General features: G+C 42.7%; 1 protein-coding gene across 1 annotated transcript in view; it reads left to right on the plus strand.

Moving 5' to 3' along the window:
* The window catches only part of NDST4 (N-deacetylase and N-sulfotransferase 4), a 1173706-nt gene that overhangs the window by 1125472 nt on the left and 26391 nt on the right, over positions 1-21843 (plus strand). Inside the window, exon 14 of the mRNA XM_069234161.1 lies at positions 16288-16762. Coding sequence (XP_069090262.1) covers positions 16288-16407 — 120 coding nt within the window. The 3' untranslated portion in view covers positions 16408-16762. The remainder of the gene's footprint in view (positions 1-16287; positions 16763-21843) is intronic.

Raw genomic sequence — 21843 nt, forward strand, 5'->3', positions numbered from 1 at the left:
TCTTATAGGAAAAGGTTGAAGGTTTAAATATTCAGATTCCTATTATAGAAAGTACTCATTCTCTACTAAAAAAGGGGTTGTGGTAAATTAGTTGTAGATGTGGTGTCAAGCAAGGATGCATTCTTGCTCCCCTTCACTTCACTTGGAAAGGTGCGATATCTGAAGGATAAACTGGATTGTACATCACACTTATGATATATGCCCGAGGAAGCATAATCTGAGCCTGAACATTTCAGGGTATGCCCAAGGAAGAGTAATCTGTTGCTGAGAAATGTAAGGCATTCCCAAAGATGTTTTTTTCAAAACTACCTGGAAAAAAAAAATCTTGCATTGTCTAGGGGAGTTGACTACATTTCTGAGGTACTGTATCGTGTCCCCAAGAAGTGTAATATGTGCCAGAGGAAGTTTTCTGTTATCCAGAGGAAGTGCACCACATACCCAAGGTAGTGTAAATCTTTGAATATATACCGACATCTCATTACCCTTTATGTGTTGACTGTCACTGTAGCAAACTGCAAACATCAAATCCTTAATTCTGCACCTGGGCCAGATGCGCGGGCAGTAAGGCCTGAGCCGAGGAAGACTGAATTGGAATAACGTTGGGCCAGATGTAGCAAAGGGTTTTTCCCATTGACCCGTTATGTATTACTAGTGGGTAATCAAGGCATTACCTCCTCCTCGCCATACTGTTTTCAAGCCTAAAATCAAACATAAGTGTATGCCCAAATTAGGAAGCTTCATTCTCTGCGCAGTTGTGGTGTAATAATGTAATTGTTAGTACTGGTACCAACAAACACTACCCTACAGCCGTAAGTGCAGCCCACTTCGCGTCCGTGGGAATGTCTGTAAATCAGATTAGAGATGACGAGTGATCTACTGAAGCAATACGAGTAATGAGATGGACTTGCCTTGACTCCGGAAACAAAGGTCAGCGGCACCGCCCTAAAGTGAGCAATCACCACAAAAGACGATCAGATGTCAACGAAGCCCTCAAACAATCAATGGGTTTCAAGGCTTCTTTTCCAGAAATAAACTCCACCTGCGAACCAGTTATTTATTGCCGGAGCCGGGACGTTACATTTTCAAAACAGCCAAGGTTCTCAACGAAATGTTGGACGCTCGAGCCTGCCATCAATCAGTCGCAAATAACTGTCCTCCTGTCAGCAAGTGAGGTATCGTTTTACACACCACAGGCGAATTAAGAGGTGAGGATCAAATCAATAATGAAAATACGGACTAAAAAGCCTCCATGTTACAATCAAACGTCTTCCAGGCGGAAAGAATTGTAACATTCATTTCAAACCTCTGAAAAAATGCGCCCAGGCCTTCCTCACAGAAAGGAAGTATAATGCCGTCGTATTTTGGATACGTATTTCTGCGAAGGAACACAATGTGGAAGAACATATTAACATTTATAGTGGATCTTGTTTTTGTTCTAGGAAGCAGTACGAAAGGCGAGGCTTTTGGTGCTTGATACTCTGGGGTGGAAATAAAGCTTCCTAGACCCTCCCATTGACGCTCAAGGACAGTCAAGGCTTAGCACAAAGTAGGTGGCGTAAGGCGAGGTGGGTAGAGGTCAACATTACTTGAGTTCCCCCAAAATACTATAATGCTTTCCCAGCCAGTGCCTATGCAAAGTGGTTCGAGTGGGGCTAAGCCCCTTCAATTCTATAGGGCTATGGCGAGCAGAGGAGAGTCTATCCAAACTCAGGAAAGGCCAGGGGTATCCTTGAGGGGCAAAGGATCTGCAGTTTGTCAGGTCCCTTGGGCTTAGGAAGCACACAAGGAAATCTCAGGACAGGCATATACTAAATAAGAAGAATAGCAGAAGGGGAAGAGGGAACAGTTGGGGCAAAGGAAGGATTAAACGTTCAACACATAATTAATTATTCAACAGGCTCTGCTGGTCTCCAGACTGTTGACTAGATAAATGTGAAAGCAATGAATATTCCAAGCAGTGAAACTGTGTGTAAAACATCCATCAAAGTGCCATGGAAATCAGTGTAGCACTGTCATAGTGGTGCATCCCAATACACCAGCACTGATGACAGTTTCCGCTACCCACGCATACCAAAACTTTGGGAGAAATGCGAAAGGCGGAAGTCACCTTCTATGTTTCTTGGATTATACACTCTGTAGTAAATCCACTTAAGCAAAAGTTATTGGAAAAGACTATTGGGAATGAGAGGACCCCCCCATGCCAGAATTACTAAGCTTCACCCCCCCCCAAAAAAAACTAGGCAATTTCAAACTAGCATTAAAAAGGAAAATGTTGTCCTCCATGGCTATGTGAAGAAGGAGGAAAGAATCATGTTTTTGCACTGGGAGATTTTTGCCATTTCCGCAACGGTAATTATGGCATATAGAGCAGGCTTTAAAATGCCGTTTGAAATTATTTGAATGAATGAATGAGTAAGTAAATGAGTACATTTTATAAAGTGCTTTTTAACTGGGAGCCAGTGTAATTCAGTAAGGGCGAGAGTCACAGAACTGTATTTTTTAAAAGCCGAGCGGCTGCATTTTGTAGTGTGTGAAGCTTCTTTAAAATTATTTGTCGACTGCCCATATAAAGGGCATTACAGTAATCGATTCTGGATAAAACCAGGGCAACTACTATAGTTTTATGGAGCTGAAAAATTAAAAAAGGTAGTCCTTTTTTTAAAGACCTGGGCAATAAAAAACAGGAAGATGTGATTCGATTGATTTTGGCAGAAAAAGATAAATCAGAATCAAATATTACTCCAAGGTTTCTTACCATGGAGATAGGCCCTGGAGGAGAGCCCAGAGCTTGAGGCCACCAGGAATGCCCCCAAAAAGTGGAGTCCTTACCACAAATAAGGACTTCTGTTTTGTCTAAGTTCAATTTCTGCCAATCAGAGGTCATCCACTGTACAATTGCATTCATACATTTGTTGGATCTAACAGCAACGTCTCTACTTTTCGTGTCATCAGCGTAGGCTATGAAGACAAAGCGTTAAGAGTGGATTAGTTTTACCAGCGGGGCCACGTGGATATTAAACAGTGTGGGGCTAAGTGAAAGAGCCCGGTGGAACCCCCCATGGAAGGGTAAAAGCCTTGGAATGACAATCCCTAAGGGTTACAAACTGCTGCCTATCACTTAGGAAGGAGGAGATAAGTTTTAAGGCATTTCCATTAATACCAATGTTTGATAAACAGTCCAGCAAAACACTATGGCTGACCATACTAAATGTGGCAGATAGGTCCAATAGGCCCACCATTGCCCTGCTTCCTTTATCTTTAATGGCTCTGTTAACGCGTCCCGCCCTAGGTAATTTACTTACTCTGGGACTCGTTTTAGGCCAATGAACCTTTTGACCCTGATTGGAGACACCTTAAGACGAGATCTCTGTCCAGCATGTCAATCAATAGATCTATAGTCCCATCAATATTCACAACAGCAAATTAATCAAATTAGTTAATGACATTAATATAAATCCAAACTCACCATGACCTTTAAGCCATGAATAACCACACAAAATTTAGTAAGTTTTATGATATTTATTCCCTATTGATTACACTCTATTAGCAAGTTTATTAGTCTCAACACCAGAAAACACATCAACAGTGTTATAATGTGGCAACTTGAATACGATTTGAGCAAAGTGAAGATTATAAACATTAGAACAAAACACAGCGTCAACATGTATCTATTTAGCAGAGTATCATTAGCGCATCTACTCAACACAGCAAAGATTCCGTCATTTTGTCTTTTTGCACCCAATATTAGTGAACTCCTCGACTAACCTCAAATTAGCATCAGCATGTTGGGCTTCATGCAAAACAATTTAGTAACACAAATTTGGAAAACATCTAACTATGGTCTCTGTCAAAAGCAGTTGGTACCTAGAAAGGAAAGGCAAGCATACAATTACAATTTCATTATCATATAGTTACCCTCCGTAATGGGTCAGCATACAGAGTCAGTCTTCGTCCTCAGGACAGTAGTCGATCCGCCATCTGCCAGGATAGAACAGCAAAGTCTCAGAAACCAGGGCAGAAAGTTCTTCCCTCTTAAGGAGGTCAAGAAATGGATATCGGGCAAGACAAGGTGAGGATGGTTTGAAGAATCAAAGCAGCAAAGGTAAAGACGGAATGCTAGAGTAACAACAAGGGTGTCCCTCTAATGGCTGATGTCTCCTTGTGACACAACGTTAAATTGAATTTGCCAGACAAGCCTCTAATTTCCCATTGATCTGTATTTGGTGCAGCACTATCTCTATCCAATGGTTGAGTGGTCACCTTACTAGAATTTTCACCTAAGACAGTTCTCATACAGTTCATTGGCTCCTGTGATTTACGTCTTCATCGGGTGAGATTGCTGGTAGCAAAACTTACATGCACGACTTCAGTCAGTAGCTCCATTGTCTTTACCAGTTCAGGCGACCTTGTACCTGTTGCGAATTACACTGTTGCATTCAACAAGAATGTCTCCTTGAGCAAGTCGGGTCTCATGAGAAATAATTTACTATGGCTACACACATCTCTAACTTCTGGAAAAGTACAGCCTTATGTCCTTCAGGAAGACAGCACATTGCACGTTAGAAAAACACATTTAATATGAGACCAGGCAGCTAGGCCCAGACTCTTGCTAACTAAGGCCTAATGATTTATTCAGCAAAACCTTAACATGTAACTCTTAATGCTAAAACAGAATCATACATTAGTACATTAATAATTCATTATTGGTCAATTTCATCAATCATCGTATACATTGGTGGCCACTCCCCGTGGGCACATTTCAAGTGTGTACATTAGAAACATATTAGTGCGTTTTCTATGCAGCTTCATTACACATTATTTTGCAAGCAGTTCATGTTAATTTTGATTATAAAAGCTACACTCCAACAATCCCTCCTCTGATGACTCTTGTCATCACACAATTCCTTCCTTTAACAACCTTTTTCACTTCTTTATCTCCATCTCAATTTCTTCCTTTTTTTTGCCTTTTCATATTTTGCTCTGAACATTTTCTCCCTCTTCTTTTTCTTCCCTCCTCTCTTTATGTTTTGCCAAATTTGCTTTAATCCTGTTGCTAATTTTGCACGATAACCATAGTCCAAATAAACAAGCCAGAATAATCACTATTCCCTGTATTAATTTTCCCAGTAACCAATGCCAAAGACTACTAAACCACCTTCCCACACTAGCAAGTCCTTTTCCAACCTTTTCCCAAACTCCTTGTTCCTTCAGTTCCTTCAAGTCTGCACTATCTCTTGTTAGGTTAGTAAGCATACTTCTAATCTCATTACTATTGTCGGGTATGTAGGCACAGCAGTTACGCTCATTAAGCATCTTACAGACCCCGCCACTTTTCGCTAAAAGAATGTCATTATGGTGATGTTTAACAAATCCCTTAAGACTGGAGCAATGCTCGTAGTGTCTGCTTCGATGATCTTGGACGGACAAGGATAGGATGGAGCACCTGACTTTACCTGATCAGTGAACAAGATAGCTTGATCAGTACTTGCTCCACTATGTATGATATATCTAGTATGTAGCAAGACTTTAGCCCCCTAAAGTATGAAATGGGACCAAATACGGGCAAGTAAGTACATTTTCATAAGTAATCTTTCTGTTCTCTTGCCTTTGTCGCTGCAACAAAGGTTATTTGATCATTTATTGTCGTCCAGAAGACACTACTTAACACAAGATTTCTGATGGATAGAACTACCTGTGTATTCCTCACCTTATGAATTCTCCCAATGCACCAGCATTCAACGGAAATTTTCTTCCTAGCTCTCCACCTCAACAAGGACATCACAATTGCGCAGCTCCGCACGCGACTCCGTCTGACGTCATCATTGCAATAAGACGTCCTCGCCAGCGTGCTGACGTCAGTTCCCTTTTTTCTGCGCCTTCGACGCTAAAGTTTTTTTCCTGGCTCTCGAACAGTTACTGTTTTGAGGAGTTGTTGTTGAGTTACAATGTCTCCACTGAGAAAATTGGGCTTTAAGCCTTGTTATGAGTGCGAGGGTCACATGTCGGTTATGGATCCTCATGAGAACTGCTTGGGGTACCTGAGCTCGGACCACGACGTGGAGGGGTGTGTGTCCTGCCAGAGGATGAACCCGAAGGTTTTGAAGGAGAGAGAGGCTAAGCTCTTATTGGCAAAAGCTAAGAAGGAGCATAAGGGTCATCGAAGATCTAAGGCGAGAGATTCATCTTTGCATAAGTCCTCGAGGTCGCAAAAGAAGAGGCGCTGGCATGATTCTCGACACTGTTCTTCCAGGGATCGGTCTCAGTCCCCTCTGAGACGGCGCCATACGGCGTGGGAGGTCAGTCCAACTGTGACTCCTCAGCCTCAGAGTCCACAGGCTTTTCCGGCGCCAACGTTGATAGAGATCTTCGAGTCCCCGGCGAGCTCTCCGGCTCACTTTTCTCCTGTGTCCACTCATGCTCAGGGGTCGGGTGTGCAGGCTTAGGATTCGATTCAAGCACCTCAGGAGGAGCAGAGGTTTCCTGCCTTCCCGACTCCAGGAGCAGATCCATCAGTGTTCCTCAATGCTATGTTTAGCATTGTCAACAGAGCTATGGCCCCTGCTAGTGCACCGGCTGGTCCCACGGGTCCATTAGATTTCATGCTGGGTTCGCCGGTGCCACACAAACAGGCCCGTTTGTACCCTTGTATCCAGGTGAAGGTGCTGGTTCGGCACCGATGACATTGTCACCCCGGATGATGTTGCCGACGGTGCCGATGGAGTTGATGCTGGTGCCGGATGGATCCAGATCGGGCCGCAGTGTCTCTCCACCCTCTCCTCCGCTGGAGCGTCCCTCTTCTTTGAAACCAGCGTCATCGATGTCGGCTAATTCTCTGTTGACGCTGGGTTTGGAGGCCAGCAGGAGTATCAGGAACAGCTGTTGGAGGAAGGGGAGATTCCTGAGCCTATGGGTGAATTTAAGTGCCTGGACTCTTCATGTGGCCTGTATACATCCCCTGAATAGGATTTTTCATCCCCTGGAGAGCTCACAGCGGAGGCAGTATCTTACCACAGCATGATAAGAAAGGCTGCTGAGTTTATAGACCTTCCTTTACCAGCATCGGAGGCGAAGACGAACATTCTGACTGAGGTGTTGCATCCTTCCGCTACGTCTTCTGAACTCCTCCTCCCTTTTAATGATGCCCTTACTGAGCCCATTCTAGACACTTGGAGGAAGCCTGTCATGACTCCAGCGGTTTCCAAGACTGTGGCTAGGAGGTACAGAGTTGCTCCAGGGGATCCGCAGTTTCTATCTCAGCATCCAACACCTGAGAGCTTGGTGGTGCAAGCCTCTTGTTCTGCCGGTCTGCACCTGGTTCGTTCTCTGCTACTCCATCAGATAGAGAGTCTAAGCGAATGGCGCAAATGGCAAAGAAGGGCTTTGTTGTGTAGCCATTTTAGTTATAGCTCCATGAACGTTATTTTAACACACTAGGCCGCTCTGCACTCTAACCTAGATATATTTTATTTGGCTTCGTGCAATAACCAGTTTTATGGTCTCGTTTTATTTTTCACCTATCTAACTGTTTTTGCCTAGGCAAGCACTCTGTTCTCAAACAAGACATTCTTGATCACTCTGTGCTTCCTTCAAGGATACAGTTCGGTACATTGCCGGTGAACGTGGTAGAAGTTTAGTCTCCAACATTCGTAGAAAATACACATCCTCACGTAGGGACATTTTCTTAGAATATCAGCTGTGTTATTATATAAACACTTCCTTGTCCCTTACACATCAGAGGGAGATTCCAGCCAGGGAACCACAACTGTATGCTGATTACTGAATGCTTCGCTACAGATGATAGTGCAGACCGCAGGCCTTTGCTCAGGTATGGGGGTTGATGTCTTCCCAGGGGAACCTGAAGGGCAGAATTGGAGCTTAACATGCTGTGCTCGATTATAACCTAGGTAGGAATTAGTCGATCAATAATAGTGACAATATGATAGCTTTGTTTTTATGCTTCACTCTTCTCGTCACAATTTTAATACTGTCATGTTGTGTTGTCCTGGTTATTGCAGTTCATGCTTTGCTATCTAAGATGCAGTCGTTTTAACAAACTCATTATTGAAACATATACTGCTTTTGTTTGTCATTTATATATGAGACTGAATTGTAAGTGAGAGAACCAGATGAGACCTGAGTGACCAACACTTCCCTGAGAAGCCAAGTATGTCATGCGCTCGGCTGCCCAGTCGTCACTATCCTTGGGTAGAGATGAGGCACTCCTAGTTAGCCGGAGCAAAACCCGGATTGGAGCCACAGGTGTCACCCGCAATGGGTTAGACTTAGTCTCCTACACCGTGGGCGATTCTGCTGCTCAAAATCCAGTAGTCTCATTAGAATAATGAGAGCCTACGCGACAGCTTCTCCTTGTGCAGTATGGCCTAGAAGTCTGTCTATGCTACCTGTGTGCTGGGGAGGTATATTCATGCCCTGATGGACGCTGCAAGAGCTATTATGCCAAGCTTGCCTCAGAATGTGCAGGGGCAGTTTGATGAACTCCCAGTGGACAGTCAAGCAGGTAACCAAACAGGTTATTCAGTCTGGTTTGGATACGGCAGATTCGGTTGCCAAGGCAATGGGCACTTCAGTGGCGACCAGGAGGCATGTGTGGCTCAGGTCTCCTAGCTTCTCCAAGGATGTTCAAACAACTCTGTTGGACCTGACGTTTGATGGCGAGAAGATGTTTGGGTCCAAAGCCGACTCAGCTTTGGAGCGTTTTAAAAACAGCAGGTCTACTGCAAATTCCTTGGGACTCCATGCTTCAACGTCCACACCCCTTAGATCTTTTCGGAGGTTCAGGGGTTTTGGCCATGGGTCCTCTTTTTGTGGGAGGCCACAGTCCAGCATGCAGCAGCCTGCCAATGCTCTCTCTATAGGTATTATAAAGGGCGGGGGAGGGTGAGAACGCGAAGAGCCTCATCCTATTCCTCTGGGGGAACCCATCAAGGAAAGCAGCCCTAGTTTTCTCTCCATCTTGTATCATACTTCCCCTGTAGTGGGAAGCCAATTTCATTTTCTCCACAGGTGGGAGTTAATCACATCAGATGCTTGGGTGCTGAATATCGTGGGGAAAGATTATGCCCTTCCTTTTTAGAGTTTCCCCCTCCCATCCCTCCCGGTCATTTGTTTTGTATGGAAGATTATCTCCTGTTGCTTCAGCAGGAGGGGCAAGTCCTTTTGTTAAAGGGTGCACTGGAGTTGGTTCCAGAGCAGGAAAAGGGTCAGGGATGCTGTTCGAGGTATTTCCTGATTCCCAAGAAGGACGGACGATTGAGGCCTATCCTGGATCTAAGGATTTTGAATTGGTTCCACAAACAGGAGAAGTTCAAAATGCTGACTCTAGCACAGGTGCTTCTTGCATTGAACAAGGAAGACTGGATAGTGTCTGTCGACTTGCAGGATGCTTATTTTCATATCCCCATTCTGAAGTCGTACAGGAAGTATCTCCGGTTTGTGGTAGGGTCGCAACGCTACCAGTTTGAGGTCCTTTCTTTTGGTCTTACTTGCGCACCTCGAGTCTTCATGAAGGTAATGGCAGTGGTTGCGGCGGACCTCAGAAGGAAGGGAGTATCTGTATTCCCTTACCTGGACGATTGGCTGATCAGAGCCGGGTCCCCAGAGCTCGTGCTGCATCACTTGCAAGTGACAACCCAGTTGTTGTTCAACCTGGACTTTACAGTAAATGTGCCCAAATCTCACCTGGAGCCCTCTCAGCGCCTCCTGCTCATAAGGGCAGTACTGGACACAACAGTGAATCCGGCCAACCCTCCACCTCAGAGGATTCAGGACATTCAGGCGTTGATTTCAATGTTTCAGAATGGAGTGGCTGTTCCAGTCCTCAAGGTCCTACGTCTGCTCGGTCTGTTCACTTCTTCTGTTGGTTACTTCTGCACGTTGGCACATGAGGGCTCTCCAGTGGTGCTCCCGCAAGCAGTGGTTTCAACACAAAAGGGATCTCGAGGAGTCGATAATGATCTCCAGAGACGCTGCTGTGGCTCTGCGATGGTGGGCTATGGTGGCAACCTTTCCCAAGGAAGGCCGTTTTGCCTACCACCTCCGGTGGCCACAGTCATAACGGATGCTTGCACTCTAGGGTGGGGAGCTCATCAGGGGACCTGGAGATCAAAGGTCATTGGTCTCCAGTGGAACAGATGTTTCACATCAATCTGTTAGAATTACGGGCAATACGTCTGGCTCTCACGGCTTTCCTCCCGTCCCTTCGTGGTCAGTCAGTTCAAGTCTTGACGGACAAAACTCCTGCGATGTGCTACATCAATAAGCAGGGAAGAGTAGGGTCGTGCCTTCTCTGCAGAGAGGCTCTGTGGCTCTGGTCCTGGGCACAGGACAATCGGATGTGATAGTAGAAAACCATCTGGCCGGAGTTCTCAACGTAGATGCAGACAGTTTCAGTCGGCATTTCTCGGCCGATCATTAGTGGTGTCTCCATCCATGCCTGGGTCTTCACATCTTCCGGATGTGGGGATTTCCTGTTTGCCCCTCAGGGGAACCCACACTGCCAGTCGTTCTGTAGCCTCCAGTATCTGGTGCACGCATATCTTGGTGCGACCACTTGCTTTACGCGTTTCCCCCATACCCTTGATTCCTCGGGTTCTGAGGAAGATTTGCCAAGATCGTCCTCAAGTCATTTTAATAGTCCCGGATTGGCCAAGAAGGGTGTGGTACACAGACCTTCTCCAACTCTCACTGTGCCTTCCATTCCATCTCCCTTACAGGGTAGACCTCCTCTCGCAGTCGCAGAGGCAGGTTCTACACTCCCACCTCCAGAGCCTGCACCTACATGCCTGGAGATTGAACGGGGCAATCTGAGTTCCTTTTCTTTCCCTCCAGAAGTGGTGGATGTTATCTTATCGGCCAGGCAACACTCCACTAAGACTGTCTATGCCGGCAGATGGGCAAAATGTTTTGCTTGGTGTGGAAAGAGACAAATTAATCGCATGAAGTCCCATTTGTCTGATATTTTGCTTTTTGCTCTTTCCTTGGCACAGAAGGGTAGTGCAATGTTGACAGTGAAGGGCTATTTGTCAGCGCTATCAGCCTTTCTTTGCCTTCCTGATCAGCCTTCCTTATCTAAGTCCCCTATAGTTATTAGGTTCCTGAAAGGTTTGACTAACAAGTTTCCTCCCACTCCATTTGTCATGCCTCAGTGGGATTTGAATTTGGTTCTGAGTTTTTTAATGGGTTCACCGTTTGAGCCTATGCATTCTTGCCCATTGAGGCTTTTAATTTTAAAAACAGTTTTCTTAACAGCTATCACGTCAGCTAGGCGAGTGAGTGAGCTTCAGGCTCTTATTGTGAAACCTCCTTTTACAACCTTTCATGCTGACAAGGTGGGACTGAGAACCAGGGTGGCTTTCCTTCCTAAAGTAGTCACTCCCTTTCATATGGGCCAGTCTATAACACTCTCATCCTTTTACCCTCTTCCTCATCCATCAAAGGAGGAGGAAAGACTTCATCGCTTGGATCCAAGAAGGACTCTGAGTTTCTACATTAAGAGGACAAGTAACTTTTGAGCTGATGATCAACTCTTCGTTTGATATGTGGACAAGATGAAGGGCAAGGCCATCCACAAGAGAACCCTTTGCAGGTGTGTCATTCTTTGCATAAATATTTGTTATTCACTAGCAAAGAAGGTTCCTCCTGAGGGTTTTGGGGCCCATTTCACCAGGGCTAAGTCTGCCACTTCGGCATTGACTAGAGGTGTCCCAGTTGCTGAAATTTGTAAGGCCGCAACTTGGGCTTCCCTCCACACGTTCACAAAGTTAGGAGGGACGGCCATTTTGCATGTTCTGTTTTGCAGGATTTCTAGGTTTGACCGGTCAGGCACCCACCTCCGAGTGCGGGACTGCTTTGGGATTCTATTCATAAGGTGAGGATTCCACAGGTAGTTGTATCCATCAGAAGACCAAGTTTGCTAAACTTCGGTGATGCTTTTTCAGGTGGATACAGTAGTTACCCGCCTCCCCATTTTCTGTCTGGTTATACCAAGACTTCTGTTATTATAATTTGGTGTTTTTATATATACAAATATTGTGGTTTATATTTCTTTTTCGATTGGTATATATTGTTCTTATGAGGTCAGTATTCACCTGTTCGCCTCGAGCAGTAGCAGTAAGGACCTGATGCCGTACAAGCTCCAGCAACGCCTCACTTCCCAACTCCATGCAACATCTTTGTTTCCTCATCGCTTTCCAAGATACTGTACCTGGGGTCCGTGCGACTCCTTGACAGGCCTCCCTCGCGAGTGGCATCCAACTCTTGGTAACAACTCAGTCAAGACAGCGTGATAGCTCCAGTTGGAGCTGTTGTGTTTCTAAGAGCTATACTAAGATTTAATCTTTGAAAATTCATATCTTTGTTTGATGTTTGTTGTTTTGTCTTGTTTTATTCAGATAAATATTGACTATCTTTCTAAACTGGTGTGGAGTACTTTTGTGGTGTTTTCACTGTGTTACTAAGGGTATGTGTGTACAAATACTTTACACATTGCCTCTGAGATAAGCCTGACTGCTCAGGCCAAGCTACCAAGAGGGTGAACAGGAGTTATCTTAGCTGTGTGACTCCCTTACCGTAACTAGAGTGAGGGTCCCTACTTGGATAGGGTGCAAACCACTGCCAACTAGAGGTCCCATTTCTAACAATATGCAACACCCCACCTGTACTCATCTGACCCCAGTTAATAAGCCCCTCCTTTCTTTTCTCCATATCTGATCTATTTTCTTTTATGAAAAAGCCATAAATTTGGAAAACACAAGTGTCTGTTTCAGGAAACTAATGACATTTAACTTCCATACTTCTAGTTAAATTTCTGTGCCATCCACCTGGGCCTTCTAGGAAAGATAAATAGACCAAATGGGTGAGACCAATTTTGACAGCAATATTTTAGTGTCAGAAGTGTCACCGTTCACAGAGTCATAATACCAGCACAGATAGGGTACAGAAAAAGACAGAGAACCCAGAGTGAACACACAGAAAAGGCAACCCTCATACATAAACCTTATTTTCTAATTCCCCACCTTTTAGGCTACAGGCCCTCAAAGGTTTATTTTGCCCCACTTAAATTTCCTTTGCTCACTTTTCACTGAATTCTTTTGGTATAAAACTAACAACACTTTTCAGCAAACAACTTTTAGTCTGTATTCATACAAACACTATCTTATGAAAAAGAAAAGCAAAACAAAACAACTATCCACTCCTCCCACCCCAACCCCCACACCACTAGGGATTCTGATTTATTAAAAAATAATGATGCTCCAGCAAACCCCACAATATGCCATACTGTGCACTGGTGTCTTATGATGCAACTTAAAATAAAATACATCCCACTTATATAAAGCATGCTTACAAACTATCTTATGAAACGATCGCAAATTAGTATAGTTTTATATATTACTGAATAACTTTATTTTAGGTATTTTGTATAGTGAAAAATATCTTCAAGGAACAGATAAACACTTTTCACAGAACATTTTTGCAGGAACATCTCACACACAAGCTGTTGTGCTGGTTTTGTGCTGAACGCGGATGATGCCTAGTTGACAACTATTGCATAAAACATGATCTGATGATAGTGGCACTGTATATGGTACTAAGAAGAATACCGCTAAATGAATGTTGTTTTACACACATTTACAGTTTGAGGCTCTGGGAGCTGAAGTGACGTGTTCAGAAATAAAAGTTATTGTTCTACATGCATTAGAACTCATATCTCCTGCACGACAGGTGTTTTTCCTTAAACACATTTGTTACTTTGTATGGCACAGACTAGACGCAAGGTCATAAAGCACTGGACATTTTAACAACTTACACTTTAATATTTTTTTATCTACAATTGCATATATTTTTCAAAAAAGAAAATCTGATGCAATGCAGCCGTTATGATCTATTGTTACATTCACCACTTTACATTATTATGTAAGTAGGACCAAAGGTAGCAATCAAAGCTGATAAAAGATTAATGCATTTGAGTATCTGGATCATCAACATAGCATATGAAAATGTTCAGTGCATGATATATCTACTTGTATGGTATAATTAGCAGGGACTTTGCAAATTCATTTTCATTGAGAATATGGAGTTCAGCAGCATCACGTTTACCCCTACAAGTGGCTTCTGTGTAAACCCTGGAGTGTGTGTGGTCAGGAATATTTGGACAGTGGGTGAATTGAGTTTAAGAAGTGTTTGAACAAGAATGACTTGAGTTACTTATAGTGAAAACTACAGAGGGAGATCGAGGTAACCTGGGAGAAAACCTGTAAATTATTGCTAGAAGAGTTTGTACTCCCCAACTTTTGGTTATCCGGATAGAGTGGTTTCCTTAGATATGATTATTTTTAGGCCGTATATTTGGGAAGATTTTTGTGTGCCACCATTGTAAGTCAGACAACCAGTCTGGAAGGATCAGTTGGCATCAAGGGAAAGACCATCTAATGCTTTTAAATCTTGAATAATATGATGGAACTTTTGGGGGCCAGAGGTTAGATATGTACAACTAGGTAGTCTACCTTTAAATGTATAGGCCTGTTTTTATGGATTCCTAGTAGTGAGAGATCTATAAAATCATTTCGCAATAGCGCTAATGACTGAACCACTGTTTTTAGATCTTTTCCAGGGATAGGAAAGGACACAAATATTCCGTAAAATCAAATCACCTCATATGCAGTCATTACTTCATAAGATGTATTAAATAAATTATGCTAAAAGAAGAATGGAATTTAAACTTTTTGAAAAAAACTTACAGTGAACAAGGAAAAGAACAAATTAGTCATTACTGAGGAGCTTGCAAAGAACACATTTCTCAGATGCATGACAAACCTCATAAGATTAGAAGGGTTTCTGAAACTTTATTTTGTTAAATAGGTTCCATACAGTCTCTTGAAGGGTAGCAGCCAATTTCTGAAAGTCTTTGATTAGTTTTTGCTGAGTCAATGTCTGATTCCGAACCATATAAGACTTGTACAATTCTGAAATCACTTTCGGATCAAAGGCATCATCAGAGGAGATTTCCTCTAGAGTCAACAATGCCCACGAATTTAGCCAATATGGAGTTCAACTGTATCAAATAGTAGAATTATAACTCCACCCCCTCATCCTGAGCTACTTTATTCTTTCCTGATTTATCTTGATTAATGTAAAATGGTGCAAAGGCAGATCTACTTTTAAGATATATTTTCCTTTTGACTCAAGTGTTTGCTTTTCTTTCTCCTACTCAAAAGTGTTGTACTCTTGAGTTTATCATGAAGATGGAAGAAGAAACCTCAGATAAGGAGGTTCTTGTCTTTATTTAGTATCTTACCAATGATCTACTTCATCATGACGTTGAGCTAACGCTTTCATTGGTTATACAATAAGGATGATCTAGTATCCTCTCTAGGACTCACAGCAAGTGCGAGAGAAGACTTTCTCCTGCTTCTAGGTTTCAGTCTAAGTTTAACTGTATAGTACAAGTCCCTTCAGTGGTTCATTTCCCAGATGTAGTCACCTCAAATCAGCCAGGTCAAGCCACATCTAGCAGATCTAGAACTATTAGAGCCTTTTCTGTATTATTGCTTCATTTCATCCATTACAGCCTATCTGGCCTTCCCGTCTAGCAGGGCCTCTAAAGGCCAGCATTCCTTTTGAAGCACTGGATTTTCCTAGCATTCCAATAGGGTCTGTGTGAACTCCCTTTGGAGTCGGAGGATTTTGGGGTGGCATTGCCTCGCCCCTCTCTGGATTCAGACTTTGAACACTTTTAACTGACGGGTAGATAGTTGCACTTTCACCTACGCATAAAAGGAGTGAAAAAAGATGACCCAGTGTTGCAGTTGGGGTATAACAGGGGCACCGGCGTCTGCAGCCTGCTACATGGTGCACCACACCCTCAATGTTGATTCTCTACTAATGGAGGGGAAGAGAACCCACAAAATACACTTGAACACCCTCTGGAACTGGAATGTTGTTTCCAACATAAGCATGCCCTGACAGAGGAATCTTCTAGTGATAAATCTGCAATACCTAGAGAATGTTCACTATGTATCTGAAGAATAATAATGTGTATTTGAGGAAGTGTAATGTGCTAGAGGATATTTTTGTTTCAGAAAATGGTTTCATGAACATGTCCATAGAAATATATTTTGGGCAGTGAATTTGTTTATATTTTCCACTGGCTAATGTTTGATTTTATAATGTCATCTACTATATTCTTTTGTTTGTAAGCCCGTACATGTCCTGATTAGCTTCCAGAATGTGTATATTACCATTGTGATTTGGTTTTTTTTCTCATTTCAGTCAAAATCTTTCCTTTCAAGCTATTATCGTGATCACAATGTCCAACTATCGAAATTACTGCATCGGCTAGGCCAGCCTTTACCATCCTGGTTGCGCCAAGAGCTCCAAAAAGTGAGATAACACTGGATTCAAAGAAAAAAAAAACTTTCACCACTGCTAATGCCCCATTACAATAAAAGTATAATCTTTACAAACCTTATTCCCTGCACATCTTTAAATTTCAATAGAAGACCATGCAAAAACTCCTGGAAATCAGGGAAAGCTGGAGTATATGCACGTGCTGACAGAAATCCAAAGGACACAAGAAGGAGCTGAGGACTTCTTGTCGACCAAGGTTACAGTCTTCTACAATTTGTGGCATAAACTTGAATGTTCCAGAATTTGCACACATGGCTGGTAATTCCCGTTCTCAAGACCACTCAACACAATGGTCTGCAAGAGTTATGGCTGAAAATAGCTGCTCGTGGTTTCTCAGGTTGGTAAATAACCCTATCACTGAATTCTACATGCATGTTTGATTTGAAACGGTGACTACCAGAAAGTTGTAATAGAATACGTCATATATTCCATCTAGAAGCATTACCTCGCATAATGCATGAAACAACCAAAATTGACTGCAGCCATCTTAGCAATATACATGCACCTGAAAGAGTTTTTCATTGCAATGCGTTGTGATAAATACTTGGGACAGTGAGTGTTTGAGTAGCATTAGCCCTTGATAAAGTATTTCCACAAAGGTATTCTAATTCTCAGAACAAATATACCACATGCCATGGCAGAAATGGGCAAGGGCCAAATGGGCCAGCGGCACTACTCTTTCCTGCCACTGTTAAACATAAGCAATATACAAGACTGTATTATACAAAGGATGGTAACAAAGATAGCTGTGGGAATGATAAAATCTTTGAGGTGGTAATGTACCACAGGATACAAATGGGGTACGGACTATCTCTGACAGTGGAGGCCGGTAATTTTAGTAGGGATGGGGGTGGACTGGACACACAGGCACACACACAGCCATACCCATGCATTCGCTCACATGCGCACACACACAAATCCATTCACAAAATTAACTACCAAATATTCATACATAGACGCATGCACGCACAAAACATTAAAATAAAAAAAAAAACATTTACCTGCAGGTACCAGGAGGGTTGGGACTGCTGCCTCTCCTCATTGGCTGACCATAGATCAGCCAGTGAGGGGAGGCAGCAGTCCCTCCTCCTCACAGAGTGGGATGGGGTCAGTGAGAGTGGCTGACCCCACCCCACTCCATGACAAGGTGTCACTGATTGACACTTGGCCCTGGGCACTTCAGGGATTAAATCCGAAGCGCCTAGGTCCTAGGCAATTAGTGACACCTCCCCTCATCATGAGGAGGAGGGCCTTGAGGTCATTTGCTGAGTTGAGCAGCACACACTCACAGGAGCTGTGACATCGTCAGCTCAACAAAGTTCAGCTCAGGCAGCCAGGAGCCTGCACATTTAACCATGTCTAGCTCCTGGCTTCCTGACTTGAAAATAAAGAGTGTCAGGCTGGCCATTGCTCAGCCTGACAGACATTCTTCTTGATGGGCAACAGATGAGAGGGCATGACCCTTCAGCTCCTATGGACAGGCTACAGCTGATCTCTTGTGCCAACAGCATCATCAGGAATGCCAACTGCTACCCTCAGGATCTAGTGTCAGCAGTTAGCTAGTAGTACTGTCATACATCCAGAGTACAGAAAGAGCTGCAGACTCTTAGTATAGGGAATTCCTATTGCTGTGCTGCTACAACTAATTCTGCTACATTACAACTACTAACACTACTAGTGTCACTACTACTACTGTTACTACACCAGACAATCGATGTTAATAACACGTCATGGGTTGGGGTATGTATCAGGGAGACAACATGGCATTAAATGGGCAAACATATGTTGAATATGACATAGATGTAAGGCTGTGGGCATGCCAAAGTCATATAGCTGACAGTGTGTCATTTTGCTCAGTCATGAAATTGCACAAGGAGTTGACTTGTAAGCAAAACACATCAGGCAGAAAAGTTCATCTAGTAGGTTATGATATCTCGACAAACAACTTGTTGACTGCATGTTGGCTGGGCTCCTATGCGCATCTTGGGCTGTGCCATGGATGGAAATGGAGAGTGGATGTACGTTGATGACCTCAGTAACTCAGTGTGATGCCTTTATTTAATCAAGAATGTAGTCAGAGGTCCACTATTTTTCCTCAAGTGGAACTGGCTTACTGTCATTTTAACATGCCTTTGCTGCTAGATTTCTATCTGTGTAGATGGTAGTATATTAATAGAACTAGGGGCATTGTACATCACTGGTGTGAAAGACTGAGACATCGTTAGGATGACTAAAGAACTCCTTTAGCAAATAGTTGCTATCATTTGTAATACATAATATAATTGAAAAAAACTACCATTTTGATATTACAGTATGGTTAATGCATTGGTGTGTATTTACAACATGTGTCAACTGCATGGCGAATGGGACTTTTAGTGTTTTTAAATCTCTAGTGAACTCATATCAACTCATTCTATGGTGTCTATAACATTTTGGCTTCCTATATAGTGAGGTGTTTAATCGCTGAAAATATGCAGACATCTTTTTATTTTGGTGTGTTTTGTTATTATAAAGATCTGTTTATTAACCACAAAAACTAGAACTCAGGCTAATGCCAAAAGAAAAATAACTTATGGTTTTGAAGAACCTTTCTAAAGGATTAAAGGTACTTCAGAATCAATATCAAAGGCCTTGACTCTCCAAAGGGAAGGAACTGTTAAACTTGCTTGCTACTTTGTGGTCTTTGAGCAGTTGCCTTTCATCAGGGATTTCACCATGTTGTAGAAAATATGTTGGTGGTTTGAAGGGTAGTGGATTTTTACAGACCCAGAATGGAAAAGAAACCTCTTCTCTTGTCAGCATGCTATTACTCAAGCAAGCTCGGGGCAAATGAAGCAAGGTGAAGGGGAACTTGAAAGCTTATCCTCTTATGCTGAATGGGTATGTTCCAGAAGGCGATAATTTAGTCTTCATTAGGAAATGAGATGATGATTCTCAAACTAAGAAAGAGGAGTCTACGGCAATGGCCTAAAGAAACTTGAGAGGGCCCTCTGCAAAGTACATTGAACACCCCCGTTGGACTTCCTCATTAGCTCTCAGGCCGGGTTCTGTGCTGTGGGGGCCCCCTGGAGTTTGCCCCCCGCACCGCAGGGGCCATGGGGGCCTTTGTTACAACACTGGTCTATGTTTTTTTTAGTAGAGCAATGACTGAGCTCCGAATCATCCGACCTGAAAAGCTAAACTGATTTCTATCTTGAATTCCACATTTAGTTGGAAAAAGGTAACACATATTTGAAATTATCACATTACAAGTGACAACAAATACTTGATTAGTTATACTGCAAAGCATATTTTATTGGAACTGGACCTACCTTTTATTCCGACCTACTCACCAATGCACCAAACTTTGCTTTAGCTGGAAGAGTGTTGTTGCCTTTTTAAGCAAAAGAGCCCCACAAAGATCTCACTTTATATCTATTTTCTGGATATTAGCCTATTTAAATCACCTTCTGTTTATAATATATGCTTTCCCACCTGGTTAATCACCGCTGTATCCTCATGTTCGAATGCTCTTCTAATAACCTCTTCTCCTTCCCTACATGTACTCTGTATTGGAATGAAGGGCTTTCCCCATGTGTCAGGTATTGCTTCAAACACTCTTATGATTATTACTGAATCGCATCTTACATAATAAATGTGCCCATTAAATCTATTAATGTATCCCTCTCACTTGTCCGACATTCTAGCAAGTAGAATCGTGTTCAGTTCCCTCCTGCAAATACAGGTGTCTTTCAAATGAACTTTGTACCTTTAATTCTTCAGGCTCTTTCCATGGATTGAAAACTGTAAGAAACTGAGGTATTTCTTGAGAGAGTTGGGTACCTGCCTTACGTAATAACCATAACACTTGTCAGGGTGGACATCTATAGTCACTACATTAACCTGAGGTCAACCTCCTGGTAGCTATGGCACAGCGCTGTCAGATTTAACTTGGATGTAATGTGTGAAATATTTCTGCTGTAATTAAAAGGAAATAAACTGGAAACACAACACAAGAAAAATCCCAAACCAGAATAGAAAAATAGAGTTTATTTTAGTAACTAAAATGAAAACAAAGTGACACAAATCCAAAAAAGGGAACCCCGAGTTCTGAAATTTAAAATGTTTATAGTGAAAATAATGCCAAAAAACATTAAGCGCTAACTGCAGTCACTTTGTAGTTAACCTCTTAGCTGCTGGGCCTTTCCCCCCCCCCCACTCCTCCCCCCCAAGTGCTGAGCCCTTTTTTGGTTATTTGGGGTAGTTTGCGCTTAGGCCTTCATAACTTATTGTCCTCATAAGCTATCCATGCCAAATTTGCGTCCTTTTTTTACAACAGCCTAGGGATTCTAATGGTACCCAGAGTTTGTGGTTTCCCCTGGAGGAGACCAACAAATTAGCCAAAATACAGTGAAAATTTTGTTTTCTTCAAAAAAATGCGAAAAAAGGGCTGCCGAAGAAGGCTTGTGGTTTTTTCCCTGAAAATGGCATCAACCAAGGGTTTCTGGTGCTAAAATCACCATCTTCCCACCTTTCAGGAACGGGCAGACTTGAATCAGAAAACCACATTTTTCAACACAATTTTGGCATTTTACTGGGACATACCCCATTTTTACTATTTTTGGTGCTTTCAGCCTCCTTCCAGTTAGTGACAAGAATGGGTGTGAAACCAATGCTGGATCCCGGAAAGCTAAACATTTCTGAAAAGTAGACAAAATTCTGAATTCAGCAAGGGGTCATTTGTGTAGATCCTACAAGGTTTTCCTACAGAAAATAACAGCTGAAATAAAAAAATATTGAAAGTGAGCTGAAAAAAAACGGCCATTTTTCTCCACGTTTTACTCTGTAACTTTTTCCTGCAATGTCAGATTTTTTAAAGCAATATACCGTTACGTGTGCTGGACTCTTCCGGTTGCGAGGATATATAGGGCTTGTAGGTTCATCAAGATCCCTAGGTACCCAGAGCCAATAAATGAGGTGCACCTTGCAATGGGTTTTCATTCTATATCGGGTATACAGCAATTCATTTGCTGAAATATAAAGAGTGAAAAATAGGTATCAAGAAAACTTTTGTATTTCCAAAATGAGCATAAGATAAGGTGTTGAGAAGCACTGGTTATTTGCACATCTCTGAATTCCGGGGTGCCCATACCAGCATGTGAATTACAGGCCATTTCTCAAATAGACGTCTTTTTTACACACTGTCTTACATTTGGAAGGAAAAAATGTAGAGAAAGACAAGGGGCAATAACACTTGTTTTTCTATTCTGTGTTCCCCCAAGTCTCCCGATAAAAATGGTACCTCACTTGCGTGGGTAGGCCTAATGCTCACGACAGGAAACGCAACTTGGACACATCTCATTTTTACATTGAAATCTGACGTTTTGTTTGCAAAGTACCTAGCTGTAGATTTTGGCCTCTAGCTCAGCCAGCACTAGG

This window comes from Pleurodeles waltl, chromosome 1_2 (genome assembly GCF_031143425.1).
Source record: "Pleurodeles waltl isolate 20211129_DDA chromosome 1_2, aPleWal1.hap1.20221129, whole genome shotgun sequence".
NCBI classification, from domain to species: Eukaryota; Metazoa; Chordata; class Amphibia; order Caudata; family Salamandridae; genus Pleurodeles; species Pleurodeles waltl.